The sequence below is a fragment of the Alligator sinensis genome, unplaced genomic scaffold (genome assembly GCF_000455745.1).
Source record: "Alligator sinensis unplaced genomic scaffold, ASM45574v1 scaffold349_1, whole genome shotgun sequence".
NCBI classification, from domain to species: Eukaryota; Metazoa; Chordata; order Crocodylia; family Alligatoridae; genus Alligator; species Alligator sinensis.
Genome location: NW_005841856.1, coordinates 2,929,804 through 2,952,224, shown reverse-complemented (window position 1 = coordinate 2,952,224; position 22,421 = coordinate 2,929,804). Strand labels below are relative to the sequence as shown.

General features: G+C 39.9%; 1 protein-coding gene across 7 annotated transcripts in view; it reads right to left on the bottom strand.

Moving 5' to 3' along the window:
• Positions 1 to 22,402, bottom strand: part of CDH8 (cadherin 8) — a 222,286-nt gene extending 199,884 nt beyond the window's left edge. For 2 of the 7 annotated variants that reach the window (XM_006016419.2, XM_006016424.2), the window contains exons 1-3: positions 13,098 to 13,241; positions 12,581 to 12,799; positions 5,915 to 6,365 (exon numbers count right to left, since the gene is read on the bottom strand). In XM_006016419.2, the coding sequence (XP_006016481.1) occupies positions 5,915 to 6,190 (276 nt within the window). In that variant the 5' untranslated portion in view covers positions 6,191 to 6,365; positions 12,581 to 12,799; positions 13,098 to 13,241. Of the gene's footprint in view, positions 1 to 5,914; positions 6,366 to 8,543; positions 8,741 to 12,580; positions 12,800 to 13,097; positions 13,242 to 14,031; positions 14,078 to 21,918 lie in introns of those variants that run through there. The other 5 variants (XM_006016423.2, XM_006016421.3, XM_006016422.2 and 2 more) reach the window with 5 other exon arrangements.
• Between the last annotated feature and the right edge of the window lie 19 nt (positions 22,403 to 22,421).

Genomic DNA, 22,421 nt, shown 5'->3' with positions numbered 1-22,421 from the left:
GAAAAGTTGTCCACAGACCTATGTTAATCCCTGCTGATAACGCTGATTGAGGACACATAAACAGGAAAACAGCCAAAACAGGAGCACTCTGTGATTTACACTATGCACTATGCACCATTAGAAACAAGCAAAAAGCATGGGGGAATTAATGTCTGCCATAAAATCAGGTAGGAAAATAAATTGTAGTTTTGGCTTCTGGGAGCTTATTAAAAATAACTAGGAAAAAACCCTATATTAGCGTATCATTAAGGTTGCAGACAAAATCCCAAACCTAAGGTTCCAGGAGCAATGTTAGTTTGGCAGCATTTCAAGGCTTCTGTGTTTCATGACACGGATGAAAAAAAAAAAAAAAAAAAAAAAGAGTAAAATATAATAGTATGTATAAAAACAGAACAACAAGTAGAAAAACAGCAATAAAAATATGTCATGTATGTAATATGCCCAGATCCGACTTTCAATAATTTTGGCTGAAAACTTTTAACAGTGCATTAATATAGTAACGAATCCCTTAGTGCAATGCCTATGCCAAAGGACTGCGAACCTGTGCACTTTCACACTGATTTCCTTCAATTTATGGTAGTGTATACAATTCAGACCCTAAAGCCCATCAGGATCATATATCTGCATGCAGATATATTTTGTAACATTAATTATAACAGTATGATCAAGCGGTACTAAAATAACAGAAGCAAATTAACTAAATAGAAGTGAGAAAATAGATGGAAACTTAAATGGAAATATTTATGGTGACAGATTGAACAGCTGAGACCAAATATTATTTGCTTTGTCATACAAGCATCCCATGGACTTCAATAGAACTACTGTATGCATAAAACAAGCATGATTTTTACCTTTTATCTGCAGTTAAAAAGAAACTGTATGTATGCAGTGGTCTCACAGAGCATACAAAGCAGCCCAATATAGCACTTTACTTGTGATCTGTATTTCCTCATGTACAATGTCTGAGACTCCGAATACTGACTTTTCAAACGCCTGTAGGAAAAGCCCTAAGACATCATTTCTCTCTCTCTGCTGTTCCCCTCGAACAGGTAAATTTAAATTTTGTCTCTATGCCCACTGAAATCAAGGGGAAATTCCCCTTTACTTCAGTTGTGGATTAGGCCCTTAAGGTAAAGACCTTTTTTTATCATAGAGAGGATCATGAGAACGTATGGCTTTAGAGAGAAAAAGGAAGTGGAGGAATTCAGGGAAGGATTCTCAGAGATTTGAGAAGCATAGGGAGGATCCATGGAGACAGGAGGAGCTCACTACAGAAAGAGCATTAATCTGACTGTTTGTCAGTGTAGCTCCTTTGAGTCTGAGGTTTATTATTGAATTATTCAGTATTGACTCAAGAAATAAAAAATAAAAGGCTTTTGTCACTTTCAACCCCCTTCTATGCACGTCTTATGTTTTCATCCCCTGCACTGTATCCATAAACCACAACCATAACCCATAAACTCAGTATCCTAGAGTTTGCCTGAAAATGCCTCTTTATTAAACTGGGCCCAATCCCATTTAACACATCACAAATTAGATGTTATATGTTTATCTTGGGCTCCACTATTCTGGCACGCAGGAGCTGGGAGTACGTGCCCACACATTTTATTACAGTGTGCAGTTGCCTAACATTTCTTAACTTTATTGTGCACTTCATTGTGAATTCGCCTATTGTCTCCAATGAAAGAACAGTGACATTTGATACACCACAGATTTCATAGCACATCTGCCATGGAATTGGAAATGCATGCAGAGGAGGCTAAGAGCATGCAGCTGTGTATATCAAATAAAAGTTCTTTCTAACTAATCAAGTCCGTGGGGATAGCATGCAGTGTCACAAGACATATCCCTCCACAGCTGAATGAGGTTGTCAGCCACTGGAAGGTCTGCTACTGCTGTCAGTGGCACACTGTATGCTGGTCGTCTAAAGCTAAAGGCAGTACCTTTGGACCTGTGCTCACCCTATCACACCTCTGCCAATGTATGTGAATCAAAGGAACAGATGGAAAACCAATGGAAAACAACAAGAACAACAACAGTGTGCCGGTCTGACGTATTTGTATTGTTTTCAACAAGCTCAATTTGTGTAGAAGAGCAACTCCATTTAGCTCACGGTTTATGGGACTTTGGAACAGGGCTACAGATGCTTTAAATTGTATTCACATGTGCACAGAACTGAGGTGAGAATATCTGTTATTAAATGCAACAGCAAAACATTCAGTGAATAATGAGAATGTGTACAGTATTTTATGAGCATCAAGTGATTCATCCTCACGATACCCTCCTCAGGGCTAGGCATACACATCCCTAGTCACAGATGGGGAAACTGAGGCAGGCAGGACTTCTTTGACTTTCTGACCTTGCCCATATAAAGCTGATGTCAGCATTCTCACTGACTTCAGCAGTGCACCTTGCTTCAGTAAAATAAGTAAGAAATAAGATTAGAACCAAGACTTGCTCTCCCCCCATCCTTTACTAAGATCATTCAGTAAAAGCAAGTTGTTTTACTATAGCCTATTTCATTTGGAAAAAAAGGCATTAAAGCCTTCTGTTACTTTCTCCCTAAAATCATTGTCATGTGCTAGGAAGAATGCATTGGAAAAGTGCAGTTATTTATGGACATTGGTCCAGAATGGCAATGCACAACAGTGCTTGATTTATGTGCAGCTGCGCTGCAACAACTGTAGTTCTGTCAGCATTTTAGAAGCCTGATTTAAGAGATCTATAACTTGCATATCTTAATTTATATACCCTGCATGACAGTTTTTATTTCAATTGAATTCTATTTTTAAAAGTAATTTGAATCTTTTTATTGATTTTTGAAACTGGTTTCAATATTATATTTCATTTGCTTTATACACAAGCTTCGGTCCCATTAGTGCAACCTAAAATACATCCTGCAAGGTGATCAGTTCCTTAAAACTTACTGAAGCGAACAACCCTTATCTTGAAAAGTGATGGCTCCTTGGGACTACATTTTTAAAGGACTTGAAATTGGCATTAGAAATTGCTTATCTTCATACAATTTATATGTTGGCAAATCTTCATATTTGTATTTATTGATCAGAGCACAAAGCTACCCAAACTTTACATATGTTAGTCTCTTGGTTTATTCTTATACAGCAACTGCACAGACAAAAGCTTTGTATAACATTTGAACTATAATTAAGATCACCTTTAGAATTTTTCCTCTGAAGTGACTGGTTTTAAACCTTCTGATAGCATCACACACCTTCTGATTATTCGGTAAAACATAGGCGCATTATGAATATAAATGGTACTCATAATACGTAAAGAAGGTGAAAATAAATAACATGTATAGTAAACCCAGCAAATGGGACAGCATGCCAATGTTTCATTTTCTTACTACAAATATCAAGACTTCATGGCCACGTGCACATGAGCGTGGACGTTTGTTTCCCCAGGGACAAGAAGCAGCGGCACACCTTGTGCCGTTGCTACTTGTCCCCAGGGAACGCCTGTGCCACGTGTGCTCTGGTGCATGGCAGGTTACCCCGGGTGGGGTATGGGAGTATGGGGCCAGCACTGGACTGGCCCCAGCAGCTTTACCTGGCGTCTGGGGGTCTGCCGGGGATGCAGCCATGGGGATCCTGCTGCTTAGAGCCTGGCTGGAAGCCAGAATGTTGCTCCAGCTGGCCAGGCTCCAGTTTTGCATGGCACGCACTGCCCCCACATGCTTTTTATTATTATTATTATTATTTTTGCATGGGTTTTTTTGACACTGGGATCTCCAGGGATCAAAAAACCTCCCCACACTGCTACCCTGCAGTGCGGAGAACTGCTGAATGTATGGTATGGGGCACAGCAAATGTGTCTGTGGCGCCATCTACCACATAGCCATGCTCATCTGGACATGGCTTACATTTGCTCACTGTAGGGTGCTCAATAGGGTCATTCAAATAAAGCATCACAAAGTACTTTCAGGTGAATGATAAGGTAGTAAGGCTCTTGACGGAGGAAACCACATAAATGAAGAAGTAACCCCCAGCTGTGCACAAGTCTGTGGTATGGTCAGACTGGGAAACAGAGAGAAATGGGACAAGCGAAAAAGGGACTAGGGGGATTGTAGGTAGGAGGTAGACTAGATCTATTGGGAGGTGGCTTTTTTAAATTAGAATCCGAGATGGAAAGGAAATTAGTGAGGATGAGAGAGAAAACAAATGTTTAAAATACCATTTTAAGTTGGCAAAGGCTTAAAAACCTGTCCCAGATGCAGTGCATCTACAAATCTTACTGATTTGGATGGATCCTGTGGGTGCTCACATCCAGCAGGAGATCGAAGAAAATAAAAATAAGGGTAATTTTCTGGCTATCATGATACAAACAGACAAGGATTACTAGGAGGCAATTACTTTGGTTTAGATTAAGCCTGAGAATCCTGGCCTTAGCAGTAACTTCCACTTTTCACATTCTTCCATCTGGATCACGCAATCTTCTAATTACACAACAGTCACCGCAAATGGATTATTGCAGCATTGTAGAGTAATACATTCCATTCAAAATCCCAGAAGAAGAGGGTATAATGCCTTTATTAGTTTTACCTTACATCCCCCCCCCTCTGTTTCTATTCACTAATGCATTTGAACAATGTGGGAAATTAAATCCAGAACACAGTGCATTATAAAACACTAAGCTCTGATTTACACCAAAAAGCAAAACCCCTACAAATTCAGGCAGTCTTAGCTCTTAGTCTAAGTTCCTTAAGGAGAACTAACTGAAGATGAGAGTGGCTGTCTTAACTCAAACTATTCTTGTTCGTCTGTGTAAGCATTTTGAACGTACAGGGTCTCATCTTTGTTTCAAATGCAACTAGATGCGTTTAATGTGGAAAAATCTTTTAACATTAGAGATAAGTGCCAATAAACTTGCTACTGACCTATAGCTAACAGAATATCCCTATCCTTATAAGGTTTTTTTAATACAGTTGATGTAAACTGATATAGCTTTGATTGACGTCAATAGAGCTATGTCTCATTACGTTATCTGGCCCAAGATTTAGGGCACAAGCTGGTCACTTCACGGAATCCGTTTAAAGAAAACATTTGGCAACAATTTTTGTCACATTTGGATGAAACAAAATGATGGTGCATCTTAACTCTTTGTCTGTTTACATTTTTATGCATGTTTTAGCATCCAAGGCAAAGCTATAATAATGTCTCTGGCTATTCAGAGGAAACTGAAGGTTAATGATATGTTACAGTATTTATGACTATTCCAAAATAGGTCAAACATTCACTGAAAAGCAGATATTTATTTTCTAAGCAAGCTTCATGATGAATGCAGATGGCATGATCTCTCCTAAAGCAAGTGCAATTCCAAATAACTGATTGAGAGTAATGTAGCCACGTATTGCCTGTTGTATGTAGTACACTTTCTTCATCCCTCTGTGTTTTGTTTTGCTCAAACCTATGTGAAATCTCAGAGCCTTGTGTAGCCAGACACCAGGTGAGAAGTCATCTTAAAGTGTATCGACCCTTTTGAATACTGAATGTAAAATAGAAACGTTACAAATAGCAGATTTGGGGAAAAGTCTTTGGTTCAGCGAAACTAAGTATTCTGCCTAATTGCATTAAAGGAAACCTGCATCTGTTCCCATTTCGTTATCATCAAAAAATAGAAGAGATGTATTTTCAAAGTAGAAATGAAGTCTGAACAGACTGTTTCCTGAAATCACTAAATCCTGTAAAAAAAAACAAAAAAAAAACCCAAGCCCAAACTGTCATCTATAGAGGGATTATATTCCAAACTAGTTGTACCTAAGAGAAGACGCTTTCTATTAAACACAGATTTACAGGCATTAGGGAATGTCTGAGTTTGCTAGTTGAGTCAAAGCATTGAACACCATCTAAAACTATACTTTTTCTTATGTTCTTATTTTTAAAAGGTGACTTACCCGGCCGACTAATATTGGTTCGGGTCCAGAAAACTCTTCCAATACAAACATTTGATTCCATACCCAGCCCCTCTTTGAACGATTCAAAACTCTCTGTTCTTCACTGAGGCCATTTAGTTCCATACTGGATCCACTTGGCAATACTTGAGATTGATTCATTGGAGCCATATAAATGGAAGGAAGGACAGTAATCCATAATATTATTAATGGAGTCCATGTATCCATAAGCATTTCCGTTAGTCTTTCTGGCATTGTACCACAAGCTAAGCAAATCATCACAGAAATGAAACAATTACTTTGCTTTCCTCCAGACTGTAGCCATCCAATTCATCATGCAGTACAGAATATTTACTTACAGCTCCTCCATGTGTTTACAGCACAGTAAACATAAATAAAAACTGCTTAGATTATAAAAACATGATCCATTGGGTTTTCTTGTCATTAAAGATTTCTGGAAAAAGAAAAAAGAATGGCAAGTTAGTTGTACAGAACTTGGGAAGGTATTTTGTAAAATCTTAGAGATGGATTAGATTTTTTCATCCTAGAAACAAGCCAACAATCTAGTTTTAGAGTTGTCGCAAGTAATATAGACATCTATTAAATGGTTTTTAAAACAACTAAGGGATGGAATCTCCTACTTTTTTAACCTGGATAATACTTTTTTTGAAATACTATTTTCTTCATGATCAAGTAAGGGACTTGCCAGAGTGAAAATTAAACATTAAAACCTGGACCTGCATAAACGTTCACTTTCAACCAGAGCAACAAATCCACTGTTTCTTTTTCTTACTCTAAATGGCCTCTACTCACTCTCTTTGAATCAGTTGAGGACACTTAGACCACTGCAGGATTAAATCCTGGTGTTTCAAAAATCCATAGCACTAGATCAAGATGATTATTTTATTTGCAAATGCCCAAGGCCGTTCTCCACCAAAGTTTATTTTAGTAAATATATAAAATAGTTATGTATATATTTTAAAGAGCAATGTACCTTAACTTTCCTCTACTCGCAGCATGATGCGGCTTAATCGAACCATCAAAATAAAATAAAAAGCCTCATTTGATTAAAAAAAAGAATTCTTAACATTCAGATAGCTAAAACCTTGATGTAGCTTTCTAATATAGTGAGGTGAATGAAGGGGGTGCATAGGAAAAGGCAGATGTTCCTTGGCATGCACCTCCTTAGCAAAACACCTTTCAGTTTGGGCTAATTTAACCTGATTGCCTGGCAAGTTTTACAGCCTGTACTTAGCTCTGGGATGCCACTTTTAGTTTCCTACTGGTACCCAAAGTAGGCAGTTCAGAAACTAGCTTGAAAATGCCTTCCTAGGTGAACTCCAGAATGCCTCGAGAGTGCAATAAAGACCTCATTGAACCTTTCCCACTTCCAGAGGGGGGAAAAATGTTCAGATTTTATTTCAAGTATGTTTGTATGATGGCAACTGTAAAGCTCATCCTTCTTGTACCCATCACTTCTTTCCTCCCATTTTATTAGACGTCAGGTCTTTATATGTCTTCTCATTGTAGGCATACCCTATGAAGCAGAAACATGTTTAATACGTTAGGGATTCCTACAGTCTATCCATAAGGATTGGAAAACTTGAAATGCAACAGTAGATTACTTAAAAAGAAACACTAAACACAACTCAAAGAGTAGGGCTTCATTACAGCCACCCTAATATGGCTACAGTTTTGTTAAAAGAGTCCTGATTTTTCACCACTGACTAATTTAGATCCAAACATAATATTATAGGGAACTACAGTATAGGGGATTAGGTGCAGAGGTGCCCATGATCACTGTTGTGTTGTGTATTTTACAGGTGGAGGAAGCAGGTAAGTTCCTGGAGTCATGCGACAATATAGGAATCCTAGTTTCCCAGTTTTTTTAAATAAAAATTTTAGCTCTCATGGCTGAGGGGAAAAAAAAAAGACAACAACTTAAAAGCATGAAAACTAGAGACTTAAAAAATAAAAATACCCACACAACATACAAAGTGAAAGATCACAGATGTATTGGGTTTTTTTAATATTAATAATTGTTGACACAGCTGGGGAGTTTTTGTATGAAAATCGGAAACCAGGAGGCATCTCTTCTTTGCCTTGTTAAGAAAAGAAGAAGAGCCAATTTTTAGGCTGCTATCAGCCTAAAACCCAAGCAAAGTACCTCAGAACAATGATAACCTAATACTGCGGTCCATCAACAATGCATCAGGAATGAGGTTAAGTGCCCATTACAGCAATAGCTCGGGGGGCCTGGAAACATTGTTTGGTCTCAGTGCTGAAGAATGAGGGAGAGAGAAGGCAAATAATGTAGCCTGCTTCTCCAAAGAGAGTTTGTATGAACCGTTGGGGCCAAGGCAAACCATTTCCTATACAACATCATGATTACCCTTTGGGAATAACATGAACAAGAGTGGAAAAGCCAGCTGCTCAAAACAGCCTGGGTTGGGACAGAGGCAAAAGAGCTATCTTCAGAAGATATTGAAGATAAAAGGTCTGTAGCTACTGGTGCCACTTCTCGGCAGATATTAAAAGGGAAATTAGCTCAGAATATGTTGGGGTGACGATGTGGTAAGTAAAAGGGAAAAGAAAAATCCAAGCTTAAAAAGAAATAGGGGTAAGATGGTACCTTGGGGATTGCTGGTGGAGGGCTGCCAGAAAGCAATTTTTCTCCTTCTTTCAACCAAAAGCAAAGTGAAGTTCAGGAAGTTATGAAGCCCTGTAAACTAGTGCAATGGCCACCCTCTTTGCCCAATATAAGGGGCCAGATTAGGGGCCTACCACTTTAGAGCTGGAGGCCTGTGTTTCTAGGGCTTGGATTAGTGACACTCCCTTGCACTTAAAATTGGCCACAGAAGGGGCCTTTTCACACACCATGGCTTACGAGGTGCACCTGCGTGCAACAAATTGTTCAGATGAACACAAGCTGAAGCCACTGCTGACTTTCATCCGATTCTAATTTGCACCATTTTTGTCATTCCCTGTACTGAACAGTTATAAAATAAAGCACTTTCCATATTCAAAAGGCTTTTTAAAAACATCAGCTAATTAATCTAATTAAGACAGCACTGCTGTCCCCTCTCACCCCTAAAGATTTTCCTTCCACTGAACTGCTTCATCCTGAGCAAGGATGAAGCAGTTCACTGGAAGAGAAAAATCCTCATGCTGCCGCTGTACGTGCTGTCCCTGTTTGAGTGAGGGTGGCTAGGGAGAACAGCACATTCGTTTCCTGAGCTGCCAATCTGACCTGTTTGCAAGCACTACATTCACTTAAATATAAAAACAATCCTGCACTATACAAGAAGCTTAAAGCCATTACTCTTCACACAGTACAGTCAAATTAAGTTCCTATGTAACCATTGCTAATGCATCAAGATTTATTAACTGTGATAGAATTTAGTCTTAGAGTAGCTCCATGGGAGAAGCTTCAGCAATACTTTCAAGCAAACAAAAGCAGCAACCAAAAAGGAAAATTCACATACAACCCACATTTCAATAAACCTAGCTGAGTGAAGCAGGCTAGCAAAAAGCACGGTTAACTTGAACACCAGGAACATAAATGTGCAATATGCTCTTTAGAAGCAGTGGGAAAGTAAAGTTTCCACATGTTTTTGGCATTTCAGGCAAAAGAATAAATGTGCATCTCAACTGAGTGGGTTTTTATTGCTAGTGCTGTATTGCATGCAAATACATACAGCTTTCAATAATATCTTCACAGTCAAGACTGAAACTGTTGGAGCCTTTTGCTCTCAGGCCTCATTTGAACTCTGCTGTTCTAATTTAACCAGTTAGTAAAGCAAACTAGATGGCACTTATGGGTGCAGGCCTGTTTTATGGAGAGGCTTTAACGAACATGCAGGGAATGGTTCATCCCAAGAGAACTGACCATGTGTGGGAAGAGATGAAGGCATGTGCATGTGCAGGGATCTTAAGGATCAGCTACAGTACCATTCCTCCCCTGCAACTGTTACTGGTTACTCTACAAGGAAGCTAGCTGCACCCAGTCAGGAAAGAAGGCTGACCTAGTACCTGCCAAAGACTGAGCTGGTTCTCAAGTCAGACCACTTTGATTTGGTTTGAAGTAAGGAGCCATTCAGCAGGGACAATCACTCACAAATGAGGACATATTCCCTTTCTCCTGGGATCTCACACTTCGCCAGCCTATAAGCAAGTGGCGTAGGGCTGGGATGATGGCTGGATGACATCAGAGGATTCCTCCGTGACACCAGATCCACAGGCTGCCTTGTTATTGTCTGCCGCATGCAGCTACAAGAAGGACCAGAATGTGTTCCTCATACTATACACTTCCACATTCATAAGGATTTGGCTAATTTGTGAATAAATGCACTTAATTTTGAACGTCCTCTGAAATTAGGTTTCCTAACAGTAGTGCATTTTTAAAAAGAAATTTACAATGATCTTGTAAGATCTCACAGCTCCCTTTAGTATATTGAAGGCATTTCTTACAACTCACATCAGGGGTTGGACTAGATGACCTGCTGAGGTACCTTCCAACCCTAATTTTCTATGACTTGTTTATGATTCTAATCTAAGAAACTGTACACACACAAATGGACACACATGCAATGCAGTCTTGCTTTCCTGAATGCTTCTGGACGCACAGGCATGATTGAAAATTTGTTGCATGGTTTAAAAATATATTTTTTTGACTAATAAAGGGATTTTTCACTCTAACAAGTAGATGCAGGGAAATATGACCCTATTTGAGATAAAAGCATTTTGAATAACTGTGTTTCAGATAAGGTTTAACCGTTCCTGTTGGATGGTTGGTTTTTCCCAGCACCTATACAGAATCATAGGTAGAGCTAAGCAACTTGTTACCTGCTATAGTAACTGCTCAGCCCTTTATGTGCCAAGATGGTTTGGGACAGGCAGTACCAACCTTCTACCATTTATGCAGCGGTAGCATCAAGAATCAAGCATCATTGCGCTACAGAAAGTCACAAAGAGGTAGTCTCATCTTCAAAAGCTTAGTCAAACAAAGTTTGCATTCATTCTATTAACTTCCTTGTTGGCATTACATTATAGTCATGCATAGTAATTACCTGACACTGTAATATCGCTCCCAGACCTATCGCCATGAGAAACGGATACAGTATAAGAACCAAATACTATCAGTTTCCTCACGCAAGTACGGTCACTGACTTTGTGTAAGCATGAAAATAACAAATTATATTAAGTACACTAAGAAACAATAGTGAATTCACCTGCGGTGTAACACACTTGTGCATGATTTGGCAGCCTACATACCTGTAACAACTAGCAGTAATTTTGTTATGGCTACTTTGCAATTATATTGTAGCTTTAAAAATGGACTAAAGGTATTGTGGAAGGTGATAGATTTGTAATAAAGATTAATAAAGTTAGTAAAAATAGTTTAACATAAACTGCTCACAGAGAAAGAAATAAGGCAGGCCATAAAAGCTTGAAAAAAAAAAATCAATTTATTTTTAGATTTTTTCAAACCACAAAATGTCTGTCTGGCCAAGTAATCCACTTTATTATAATGCTAGTGCATTGATTTATACCATGATCTCCAGTTGAGGAGAATTTACAGCCACTCTAGAGTGTCTTCACATAAGAATACGTTGAGGGTCCTCTTAAGAACTGCTGCATCCTCTACTTTTAATTTCAGTCTGCATTCAGTACTGCTTTGTTGATCACAGTGATTAGAAGCTACAGATCTCCTGACCTCCCCCCTTCATTAACGGTGGGACTCATCCATTCTTAGATGATCATTGCTTATTCTGTTTTTAAAAATGTTACCGCATTTAAATAAATTGCACTGGAAACGCGAGACAATTAACATTTTGTTTGACACATTTGTCTAAAGCAAGTTTTTCCGGATACCTCTGAGGCCATTCACAGAGTTTAGAAAACACATTATCCTTTACTCAGCCACTTGGAAGACTAGCTAGGATGTAAAATAGCAACAATGCGATGAGGTAAATGGGACACAAGGAGCCCCAGCTATTTTAGATATGATTATTCACATGCTCTGCAAGGCACTCAACTTCTCTATGTGCCACTGTGCTTTAAAATACAAAAAGCACAGAAAAAAATTATGGGAGGTGTCCATTCACCAGGTCACCTAAAGATCTCTGGTTACTACTGGATCTACAATGGTTTTGGTATGGGATATACTCCTGGAATCACCCGGCTTTAAAATATCCTGCCCCTGAATTCCACTGAGTTACTGCTAAGAATAAATTAAAGATCTGCCCTGCAGAACAGGTAGAGCTATAGGTGACAGATTTCACTTGGGTTAGGAGAATATGGGATGGGGGAGTAAAAGTCATGTGATTAACAATAGCTATTATCTTTTGATTGGCTTTCATTAATAGTAATGAATGACTCTTCTTACTACCCTTTGGCTAAAGATCTGTCTACAGAGCAAATCTACAACCCTTTCTTGGAGGATATAGGTACCCTTATACCTTTCAGAGCCTCTTCTGTTAGTATCAGTGAGTTTATCCTTTCTCACTGTTGCTCTGATTTTTTCACCTGACCACTTCTCCTTCCTCTTGCTTTCCACAGTAGCTACACTATCACTCCTGTTTTCTTCAGCCTTTTTAAGTGCAATCCTTTTAAATTTTTTCTTTAGTCGCTGCAGGTTTTGGTTGCACTGGCAAAACTACCACTTACGTTTCCTAGTCCCATTTCTTGAGGAGTCAGGCACGGTCCTTTTCCATCAATAGTAGCAACATGATGCAAACCCTTCCCACTGTGGGAAGTACAATTAATTATCTCTCCTTCATTGATCCTCTTTTGGTGGCAGAGTAAACTTTGAAGTTTCCAACAGTAAAAAGAGCCTGATACTCCAGTCCTTGTTTGTGTGGATAATCCTTGCTCACAAGAACAGGCCTGCAGGAGAATTTGCCAATTAAAAATCAAACAAGCCACAGAACTATCAAGGCACTTGTGGTTTCAGAATGTCACCTGAATAATTATATCAAGTTTGTCCCAGAAAACAGGCACAAACTCATCCCATATCCTTTGTGCTGAATGGTGTCCACAACCCACTGAATTGATCTGAGCTTTGATTCTAAATTGCTTGCATTTATGCTGTAAAAGGCTCAAGCGTGCCTTTAACTATTGCCCAAGAGAGAAACAAATCATAATGATAAATACTAGCTATACTGTCCTTAGTGAAATTATTCACCTGTGTAAATGCTGCACACTTGAGGAGAATTTGCAAATTTAGGTCCCAAGAGAGCAGCATTTATGTCCTGCTCTTTTCCACACTGTGAACCAACTTCCCCATCACTAAGGGAAGATCTTACGGCCCTGGCGCTTGATTACAGCTGAGATCACGCAGTGCAGCTCAGGAAGAAGGGGTTCAAGAGTAATTCCTCTTATTCTCGGTCACCTGTATACCCAATCAATCCCCAAACCCACATTATACCAGTCATATTTCATTAGCTACCAGTGATCCTCTCATTATGTCAATAGGAAGCAGCTGGGCACAGAAAAATAAGGCTTCCTTTCGTTTGGCCACAAGAAGGGGAAGTTATTCAGAAGATCCCCTTCTACAACCGTCATTTTCAAGCTACATCAGCTTGAGGTGTGCTTTGTGAAGGCAAAGCAGTGCCAAACTGCAATTCAGAAGAGAATCTGGTCCAAAAAGATTGCAAATCATGGGTCTAAGTTTGCTATTCTATATTGGGACTGAATGTTTGCTGTTTTTCAACCTGGCTTCCAGAATCAAAGAAAAGCAACTTAAAAAAAAAAAAAAGTTTACCTAATTTGACATAGGGATCAACAGACACTTCTTTACATCTGTCTTCTCAGCTTCTCTGTCCTGGACACATACTCTTAACACTCTATGTTACAGTGTAAAGATATGCTGCCTTAACTTTTTAAGCTTAGTCATGCATTGCAGTTTTTTTATAACTTGGGATCACCTGAACAATTCTCACAGTTCTTACACATAAGAACTTTTAAAGAAAAAAAAAGCATTCTTCAAATCTGTCTTCTAATACATGGTTAAAATATACCTGCATACATGGATACAACACAGACATGGATACGTAGGGTGGGTACAGACATTTGGGGAGGTTAGATTGTGTTAAAAATTGCCACCCAATCTAAGTTACCTTGCTCATGTGCCGAGCTTATACTTAGATCCTTAACTTGGATGATATAAGTGTTAACTGTACAGAAGTTCCAGGGAGGTTAGATGGGTCAAAATTGACTGACCCAGTCTAATTTAACTGTACCTCAGCAGTGCACTAAATTAGACGGGACAGGATTAGACCAATCTAAATGAACTTCTGTACACGCTTCAAGTGCAGCCCCACTTGCTTGCACCAGCCCCAAGGCTGCAATCTTTCTCCCCCCAGCAGGCTATTTTTAAGCCCTGGGCCCTCCCCCCACCCCCAAACAACCCACCCTCTCCCCCATGGACCAGTCATCTCCCTGAGCCTGCCAAACCCCCTGATCTCACAAGGCACTCCCAGTGCTGGTTTTCCACGGTTCACTAGTACTGGGAACAGATAGAAATAAATCAGTGGGGAGAGGGACAAGCAGGATGGGGGGGGTTGTTTTTCTTGGGGAGCTGTTCATTTGGGGGTTGGGCAGGGGGCTGACAGGTTAAGAACAGACACTGGTCCGGTAGGAAGAAAGAGCACCCCAATCCTATCAACCCTCCATCGCCCATGCAGAGCCTCTAGTCATCTCTGATCTGCCCATCCCTCCCCAACCCCGACTTACTTCAATTGGGCTCCAGGCACTAAGAGTAGTTTGGTGGCTTCAACAGGGGCACAGCTGGGGGGTCCTGCCAACTCCCTACGATCCCTCCCAAACTCCCTATGGACCCCACTAGCCCCCTAATCCCTCAAGCCCCTCCCTGCAAACCCCACTGGAACCTCTGGTCCTGCTCACCCATCCCCTCCTCAGACTTACCTTAGATCAGGCTCTGTCTAATCACCGATTTAGATTGGGGGCCATTTTTAACCCAATCTAACCCCCCAAACATAGTACAATATCTGTACAAAGCCATACATAGATATATACAGACACCAGCTGATTTTTCAGTGTGGCATATGGACTTTTAAAAAGTCTGGGAGGTTTAACAGTTTCGCTATTTCTCTGCCTCAGTTTCCCTTAATGAGAAACCTTGTTGATAACTACCTAGGTAGGGAGTTGAGGCTAACAGAAGTAGGTCATTTACATCCTGATAATATTTTGGGATTAAAGGAGAAGGTATACAAGCTACATTCAAAACTTACCTGCCTCCGCCAAATACCGCACAAATTGTCTGCTGTTATTCACTGAACTGCAGGATGTGATGTCCTACGATACCAACAAAGCCTAGTTTATACTGATTATTATTTAAATCTGCTTTACATATGCTTCCTAATGTTTACATTCATAAAACTCCTTCTGGAGGGAACTAGATCACATCTATCAAAGGGGGATAAGACCTAGAAGTTACTTTCCATCTCTAACTGACAAACCAGGATCCAATTCAGTTAATTTTTGTGGTTTTTGCCAATAAAGCATTAGGCATTAAGTCATTAAATGTGAACTTTACACATGCAGGGACCACAGATTAAGCCCCTACTGGTACACAAGGTGTTCCCCACCTCCTAAAACTGGAGCCCAAATGCATCACCAAAAATCAATTGATTTGATGCTGTTCTAAGCACCTCAAAACTATTTGTGTTTTGACCATATGTTCCCGTTTACCCTTTTACCAACTGGGATGGTTAGGGACCCCAGGCACAGATCCTACCATGCCAGACAATGTACCAATACAGAACAAAGAGACAGTCACTTCTTCAAAGAGTCTAGAAGCTAAAGTAATGCAACTTGTTTTATTGCATTTTGTCTCTAGCAAAATGACTGGTTATTTATATAAGTCTAACTGCTTGAAAAATTATGACTATGAAAGAAAATATGCATTCAAATAAGCATAACTACTTCGGAAGGTGTTATATGCTTTTCTCTCTTGGAGTGTCATATTTACTAAAAAAAATAAAATTAAAAGATTTGTCTTCTGGTGCGTGTGAGTCAGATTTCCCACTGATCTGTGTCAGAGGGTCGGTTCACTTCAGCACAGTTTTTTCTGAGAAGCTTGTTTTTCTAGCTCAGAATGGGTAGAAGAAGAACGGCAAATTCCATTTGAACAACTAAGGTGGTCTAGAGGATTATACATGAGAGATAAATAGAGTCAGCTCTGCATTTAGTCAGTTTGCACAGAAAGAAGCAGAGCAAACTGAACCCTTATTTTTTTTTTCTTCAGTCCACGGCTTAAAATGCTTTTCTTTTAAACTAAAATAGAAAGCTACATTACACATACATTTAATAGTTTTGGTTGGTGCCAATCTCATCTCAGACCACTGCTCATTTTTATGAAGGCACATTACACAGTAATTCCAAAGACCTATATCACTTTTAAAGGAGAAAGGGAAAAATGCAAGTTGTGCATAACATGGATAGAGCTCATAAAAGCCAGGCAGATTGGCTTGTGACTGAGAATTAGGTGTTAACTATCCTCTGTCTAGGGCACTGTGTAGTATCAGAGTTCCAGCAGCTAAAATGTACTTATCCTATACTTATTGAAATGTATTTAAATATTAATGGAGGACATAAAGATCATGTTTTCTTGCTCTTTTACAGGAATTTGTTAACATATGAGATAAATCATCCTGATATTTTCCTTGAGTTTCTTTAGAGAATGCTATGTGCATAATTAAGAAAGGTAATATCAAGTAAACTCCTTTTGTTTCTACATGTCACCTCACCAAAATCAAATAAAATGATGCTCGGTCTTTCACATTATAAAGACTGCATATATACAAAGTTTCTCATGACATGCGGATAAAACCTGAGGATTAAAGTCTATGTAGAAAAGAAAAGCAAGCACTGCTGGACTTTGCTGCCCTAGTGGTTTTCTTACAATCCTCTAGCAGCACCATATGAAATTAGAAATTAGGGGACTGATCTTGCAGCACTGAAGTCAATGGGAGTTTTGTCACTGACTTTAATGAGAGCAGAATAAGTCTTTAAGTGACATGCTTTGAATTTACTATTTCTATGGTTGCAAGGCTGAACTAATTTTCTCCTCTGGGTTAGATTCAAGGCACATTCCCTTAGGTCAAAGACCACAGGCTCACAAGCACTGTACTGCCTGTCTCAGACTTCACTCAGGACAGAAATTAAGGTTCAGTTTTGGTTAATTGAAAGGAAATAAGGAACTGATGCAATCACTCCATGAAAGACTGTAAAAGATGTTTATTTCCTTGCAAAGCTAAATTAATGACTAGCACTCCTCTGCTAAAAATAAACAATTTACTGAGCTTTGTCTTATATATGTATGTTTATGTGATTAATATCATCGGTGATAGCAGAGAGAAGGTGATTAAAAATGGAGTTAAATTAACAGCAGAGTTCTTCAAATTAGGCTGTGCAGTGGTTCCTAGAATTAAGCAGCTTGGATTTAATACATGCCACTAAGTTGAAAAGTCTGAAACATCTGAGAGAGCCTATGAACTAAATATTGCTGAGATATGCTGCTTTCCTAAAATTCAAAACTATTCCAGCTGGGGAATGGAAGCCTGAACACACACAATGTATTGACAAGCATGTTATGTCGTAGCATGTTGAATATTTAGTGAGAAAACATTGGTTTACAGATTCCCTGGGAATGGAGTGGAGGCTCCTCAGTAAAGACTGTAATAGGCTTGCATACCTTGGGCCAAAATCCTATTTGCTTTAGTAATTCAGAGCCCAATCTACCTGCAACTCTAACTAGACAGGAGGAGAGTAGCTGGTGTTCATTCAGCACCTTGCTGGATCAATTATTACTCCAATAGTAGAAGCTCCAATGAGCTACTGATAGCTAAGGACAGTACTCAGATGAGTAAAGCTCCCAAGAATTACCCCCCTGCCAGTAATCAAATGCCATAAGTACTTTATGAACTATTAGCACACTGGTTTCTAAGTCAGCTTTCTCTTCCCACTTCAGATGTCATCAGCCCCTAGTAAAACTGAGAGAGAAATGTTTCAAACTTAAGCTGTATTAATAGTTGAAATGCCACTGTACTGATGCTATTTATTTGTTGATCAAACTCAGAAATGTACTGAATATGTTCAAGGACTAGAGGGAAATATTTGAAAATGTAAAATGAGTGGCACTTTCTTCTGTTCTATTTCTAGAGGGTAAATTTGCTCAAATGGTTATGTTTAGAAAGCTGTGAAGTGTGCCACATTTTCTATGGCAACAACACTAAGAAAAACGTTGAGTTTCCATCATCTAATCTAATTCTATTGATGCAGTCTTTTGGTAGCAATGATGCTTAAAACATTTCAACACAAACCTTTAAGAGCATTCCTTCCTCACTGATAAAATTTGGTTTCTATTATTTTAAGTTCCTGGTTCACAAAGTGTTCTGCAATTTTCAGTAGTGCAGATATAACCAAGGTGCATACTTTCAGCCCACAATTGTTATTAATAGTCTATCGAAAAGGTCAACCTTATATGGTCTTATACTGCAGCAGCTTGAAGGTGGAAAAAAATATAATAAATATGTAGCTTGTATATACAGTGAAATGGTGGCTGATTAAACAAAATGCTGTCCTAGCCATGAAGGTGTTTATATTATGTAGCATTAGCAGTTGCTTCCTTACAAGCCTTGTTTATAGATGTAGTCCGTCCTGTTCCAACACCTGGAGATTTGCAGCACCACAAGCTTTCAAAATGTACTTTATGTGGACTCTGTCTCTTGTCAAAGATCCTTTCTTGTGCACAAGAATATCTAGATCAGTAATTTCTTCAGTCGCCCCATCACCCCCAAGTCTATTTACATGCTGGGAAGTAGAAGTGTTTTGCTGCTAGCTGGGTTATAGCACAATGCCTTTAATTTCTAGTATATAGTAAGGGTCAAGTGGGTGACACCCAGCCCCCTAATTCCAACCCTTGGTGAAAGGTCGTAGGCAAAGTATGCAGGGCACTCAGATCTTCAGAAGTCAACCTATCTAAGATGGATCTGTTCAAAACAGAAAGCTCAAACAAGAAAGCACCTCCAATGGTAATACACCTACATCTATATCATTTTGCATGTAGTCCATGTATTTCTACATGCATACCGATACAGAACCACACATTTTTTAAATGTAGTTTAAATGCACCTTCTTTTAGTGTTGCAAGTAAAATGCAGAGTAAACCATCCATGTATTAATTCTGTAGTGAAGTAATACCATTGGGATATTTTATGGGGATATAAAAGAAGAGAGAAGGACATTTAAACCTGGTCTGGGAGCACCAGCACCTTGGTAACTCTTTTATAGACTTTTTGGAAGGCAGAGTTCGGTATGGGCTGGCGTGACCAACGTGTTCTGTAAAAGCACCAGGAACACTGTCCAAGGAGGCTTCCCTTGAACAGCATCATCAAGATTTTTTTTAATGAGAGATGGCTAAATATCAATGGGAAATGAGTCCCTGTATATGCTCCAACTCCACTAAAAGAAGCAACGTTTGTCAAGCAATCAAACGTAACAGTGCTCGGTCACTGACTTTTCATAAAGGTGAAAATTCTCCCAAGTTATTCGCATGACCAGCAATTTATTTTAGCAAATTATTCACCTGTAGACCCTAACATACTTGCTTTCACAAAACACGGCTTCAAGGTCTCTGCTCTAGGAGGCCCTCAACTTGCAAAAAAGCCACCGAGATTGAAGTCCTTTAAATTCTATCGTATAAAATAAGTCCTGCTGAAAATGCGGGGAGTGTTTTAATAAAGAGCAATAATGTGGGGGAATCAGCAGTATTAAGAGGTGAAAGTTGTGGCTCATTTTACATTTGCCGAGGTATAGCAGAGAGGTTGAATGAAGCAAAACCCTACGCTAGGCTATTACATAAATATCAGTTTCAGACATAGGAGTTTTTCAGTTGAAGTGCTCATACAATGAAGCCAGGAGGTGACACTGTAGAGAGCTTTTCGCTTTTGATGTTATCACATTGAGTATTTGTGCACCTGACCAATAATGCTATTGTGTGTGTGCAAAGTAACATCATTGCAGGTACCCCTTTTGGATCATTTGTATTTCAGTGAGAGAGCTGAAAGGGGCCATTACAGATCATTTGTAATTCTGGCTTATATTTACATGCTTATTATTTTTAGTGAATCTAGATTTACTGAGAAGCCAATTGTGAAATATCCTCCTGTTCAGAACAATCAGTTGGCTGTAGGGAATATCTTCAGATTGCAATCATATGGAGGTATCGCATATTTCTCTTCATCCTCACTGCAAAGAAACTCTTCAGGAATTTACAAAAGAGGATGAGTAAAGTTAAGAGGATTCTTTATCTATAGCTTTGGTAGTTATCAGCTATATTCTTTAATTGAAACTGAAGTGAGCAGCTGTTAGCTTCCTTTCTATTAAGCACTAATGTTGTAGTTTTGAAACAATAAACAGTTAATGTTATTTGATTTCTTACATTCAGCAACCCATGAAAACATCTGGCAATGAAACCAGGGGAGACAAATGACTAGTCATTTATGAGCTCATCAAGTTGACTGTTTAAAGGTGTCAACCTTTATGAAAGTTAAATATGTAGTTATTACAGTCAGAGGAAAGAAAGATGCAGAGCGTTTGTATGTGTGTGTGGGCGGGGGGGGGATTGCATGTGTGTACATGCACGGGCACCAGGAGGAGGGAGAGAAGGATGGAGAGTGTGCTACCTGTTGCCAACCAAAGCCAAATTGCACTGGATGTGCCAGTTCGGATTGACTCCACCATTCTGTTTAGTCTGGGACTAAATGTGATCTGTTTAAATTGCAAGAGATTTTAGATATGACAGTATGGCTATAACCACAAAGCAATCCCTGTTTATATTAAGTGGTGTCACCTTCATGGGAGCAGGCAGTGGCTAAATAAGGATTTGAGTTAATCTCTTCTATATGATCCACAGAGAAATTGCTGTAGGTTTTTTGTGTGGAAGCTTTGAAGCGCTGTAGCCTGATCCGGTGCCTCTTACATCCCCCAGCTAAGCACAAGACTTGTAAATCTAGTGGGGGTGCTTTTTGATAGCTCGGGTCTCCCGATTGGGATGTTACTGCCAAGCAGATGTTATATCCAAGCAGTCTGTAAGAACATGTTATTCCTCTAGCCTTCCTCAAACAGAGGATGAAGCGTTTAGCGAACTGACGGCTTTAGGGGTCGACAGAGTCCTGCATTTCTTCTCTAGGAGCATTGGTAATGATGCATCTAACAAGCAGCTGGAGCAAAGGGGCTTTCTCCCTCTTGCAACTTTGAGCTGGGTGCCTTCTGCGTTTAGTCAACAAGGCCAGGGAAAAAACGCAATTTGTGGGATGGGGATGATTCCTGGCTACTTACCCCTAAAGCTTCCTTGCCACCTCAGCTTAGAGAAAGGCAACAGCATTCCTGGGATACTTTCCTTCTCTGAAAGTGAGAAAGGAGCAGATAGCACTATGTCTATATATTTATTTATTTGGGGGGGGGGGGGATAAATTGGGGGGGGGGGGATTCCCCCTCTCCCTTTATGTTTCTTCCAGCCTCCTCCTCCATCATTTACATATCTGGCTGGTAGGTGATTTTTATTCTCAGCACGAAAACTGCAATCTATTTCAATGCATGAATGCAGCCCTGCATCTATTCAACACAGTGAAATAGCCCTGAGATTTATTGTACTAAATAAGAAAACAAGGAGAAGAAACACTCTCCTTAGCCTAGTGGGCAACCCACTGCGATACAAAACTCCTTCTGATCCTCCGGGAGAAAAACCTCCCCAAATTATAACTGGCTTCCCATGATATTTTCAGTAGCAGGGAATTTCAAAGAAGCTGCAGTAATGAGCTACTCCGGTTCAGTCTCCTAACACATCCATTAATAAGATATCACTCCTATAGCTGGTGGCTGGGTGTTGAGGGTGCACTAAGTCAGAGACAAATCTAGAGAGAGAAACCCCAGTGACAGTGAGAAATAAATAAGCAAACACCAATAAAATAGATACTCACTCTTGCCAGGAGCCAGGAGCCGTCTTGCTGACACCCCCTTTCACAAACGGATGAGAAGGACGAGGAAAATATTAGCCGGTCCCTGGGAATGGACAGGATCCTCCGGGCTTTCTGGTTTTTTTCATGCTTTCCGAGGCTGCTGATGCTGGAGAAGAAGCTGGGCACTTAGACGCTCAGGTTTCTGCGCCTGCATGGTAAAGGGCAGTTAGTCATTTCTCCCTGTGCACAAATCAGCAGCAGCAGGAGCAGCAGCAGCACATCTCCGGGAAAGCGGGGATATTCCACATAAATCCACTCATTCAGGGGCTGAGCGCTCCAGCGTGCCTGCCTGCCTGCCAAATGTAACTGTGAAGTGATGTGGAAAAGTGAGCGGGGAGCCTCCCCTGACAGCTCTTATTGGGCTGATCTCGGAGGCAGGTCCAAGCGCTTGGAAATTCGTGGCAGCGGGCTTCTGGGGGGCTCCAGCGAGCGCACAACTTTTCTACACGGCGCGGAGCCGCTCG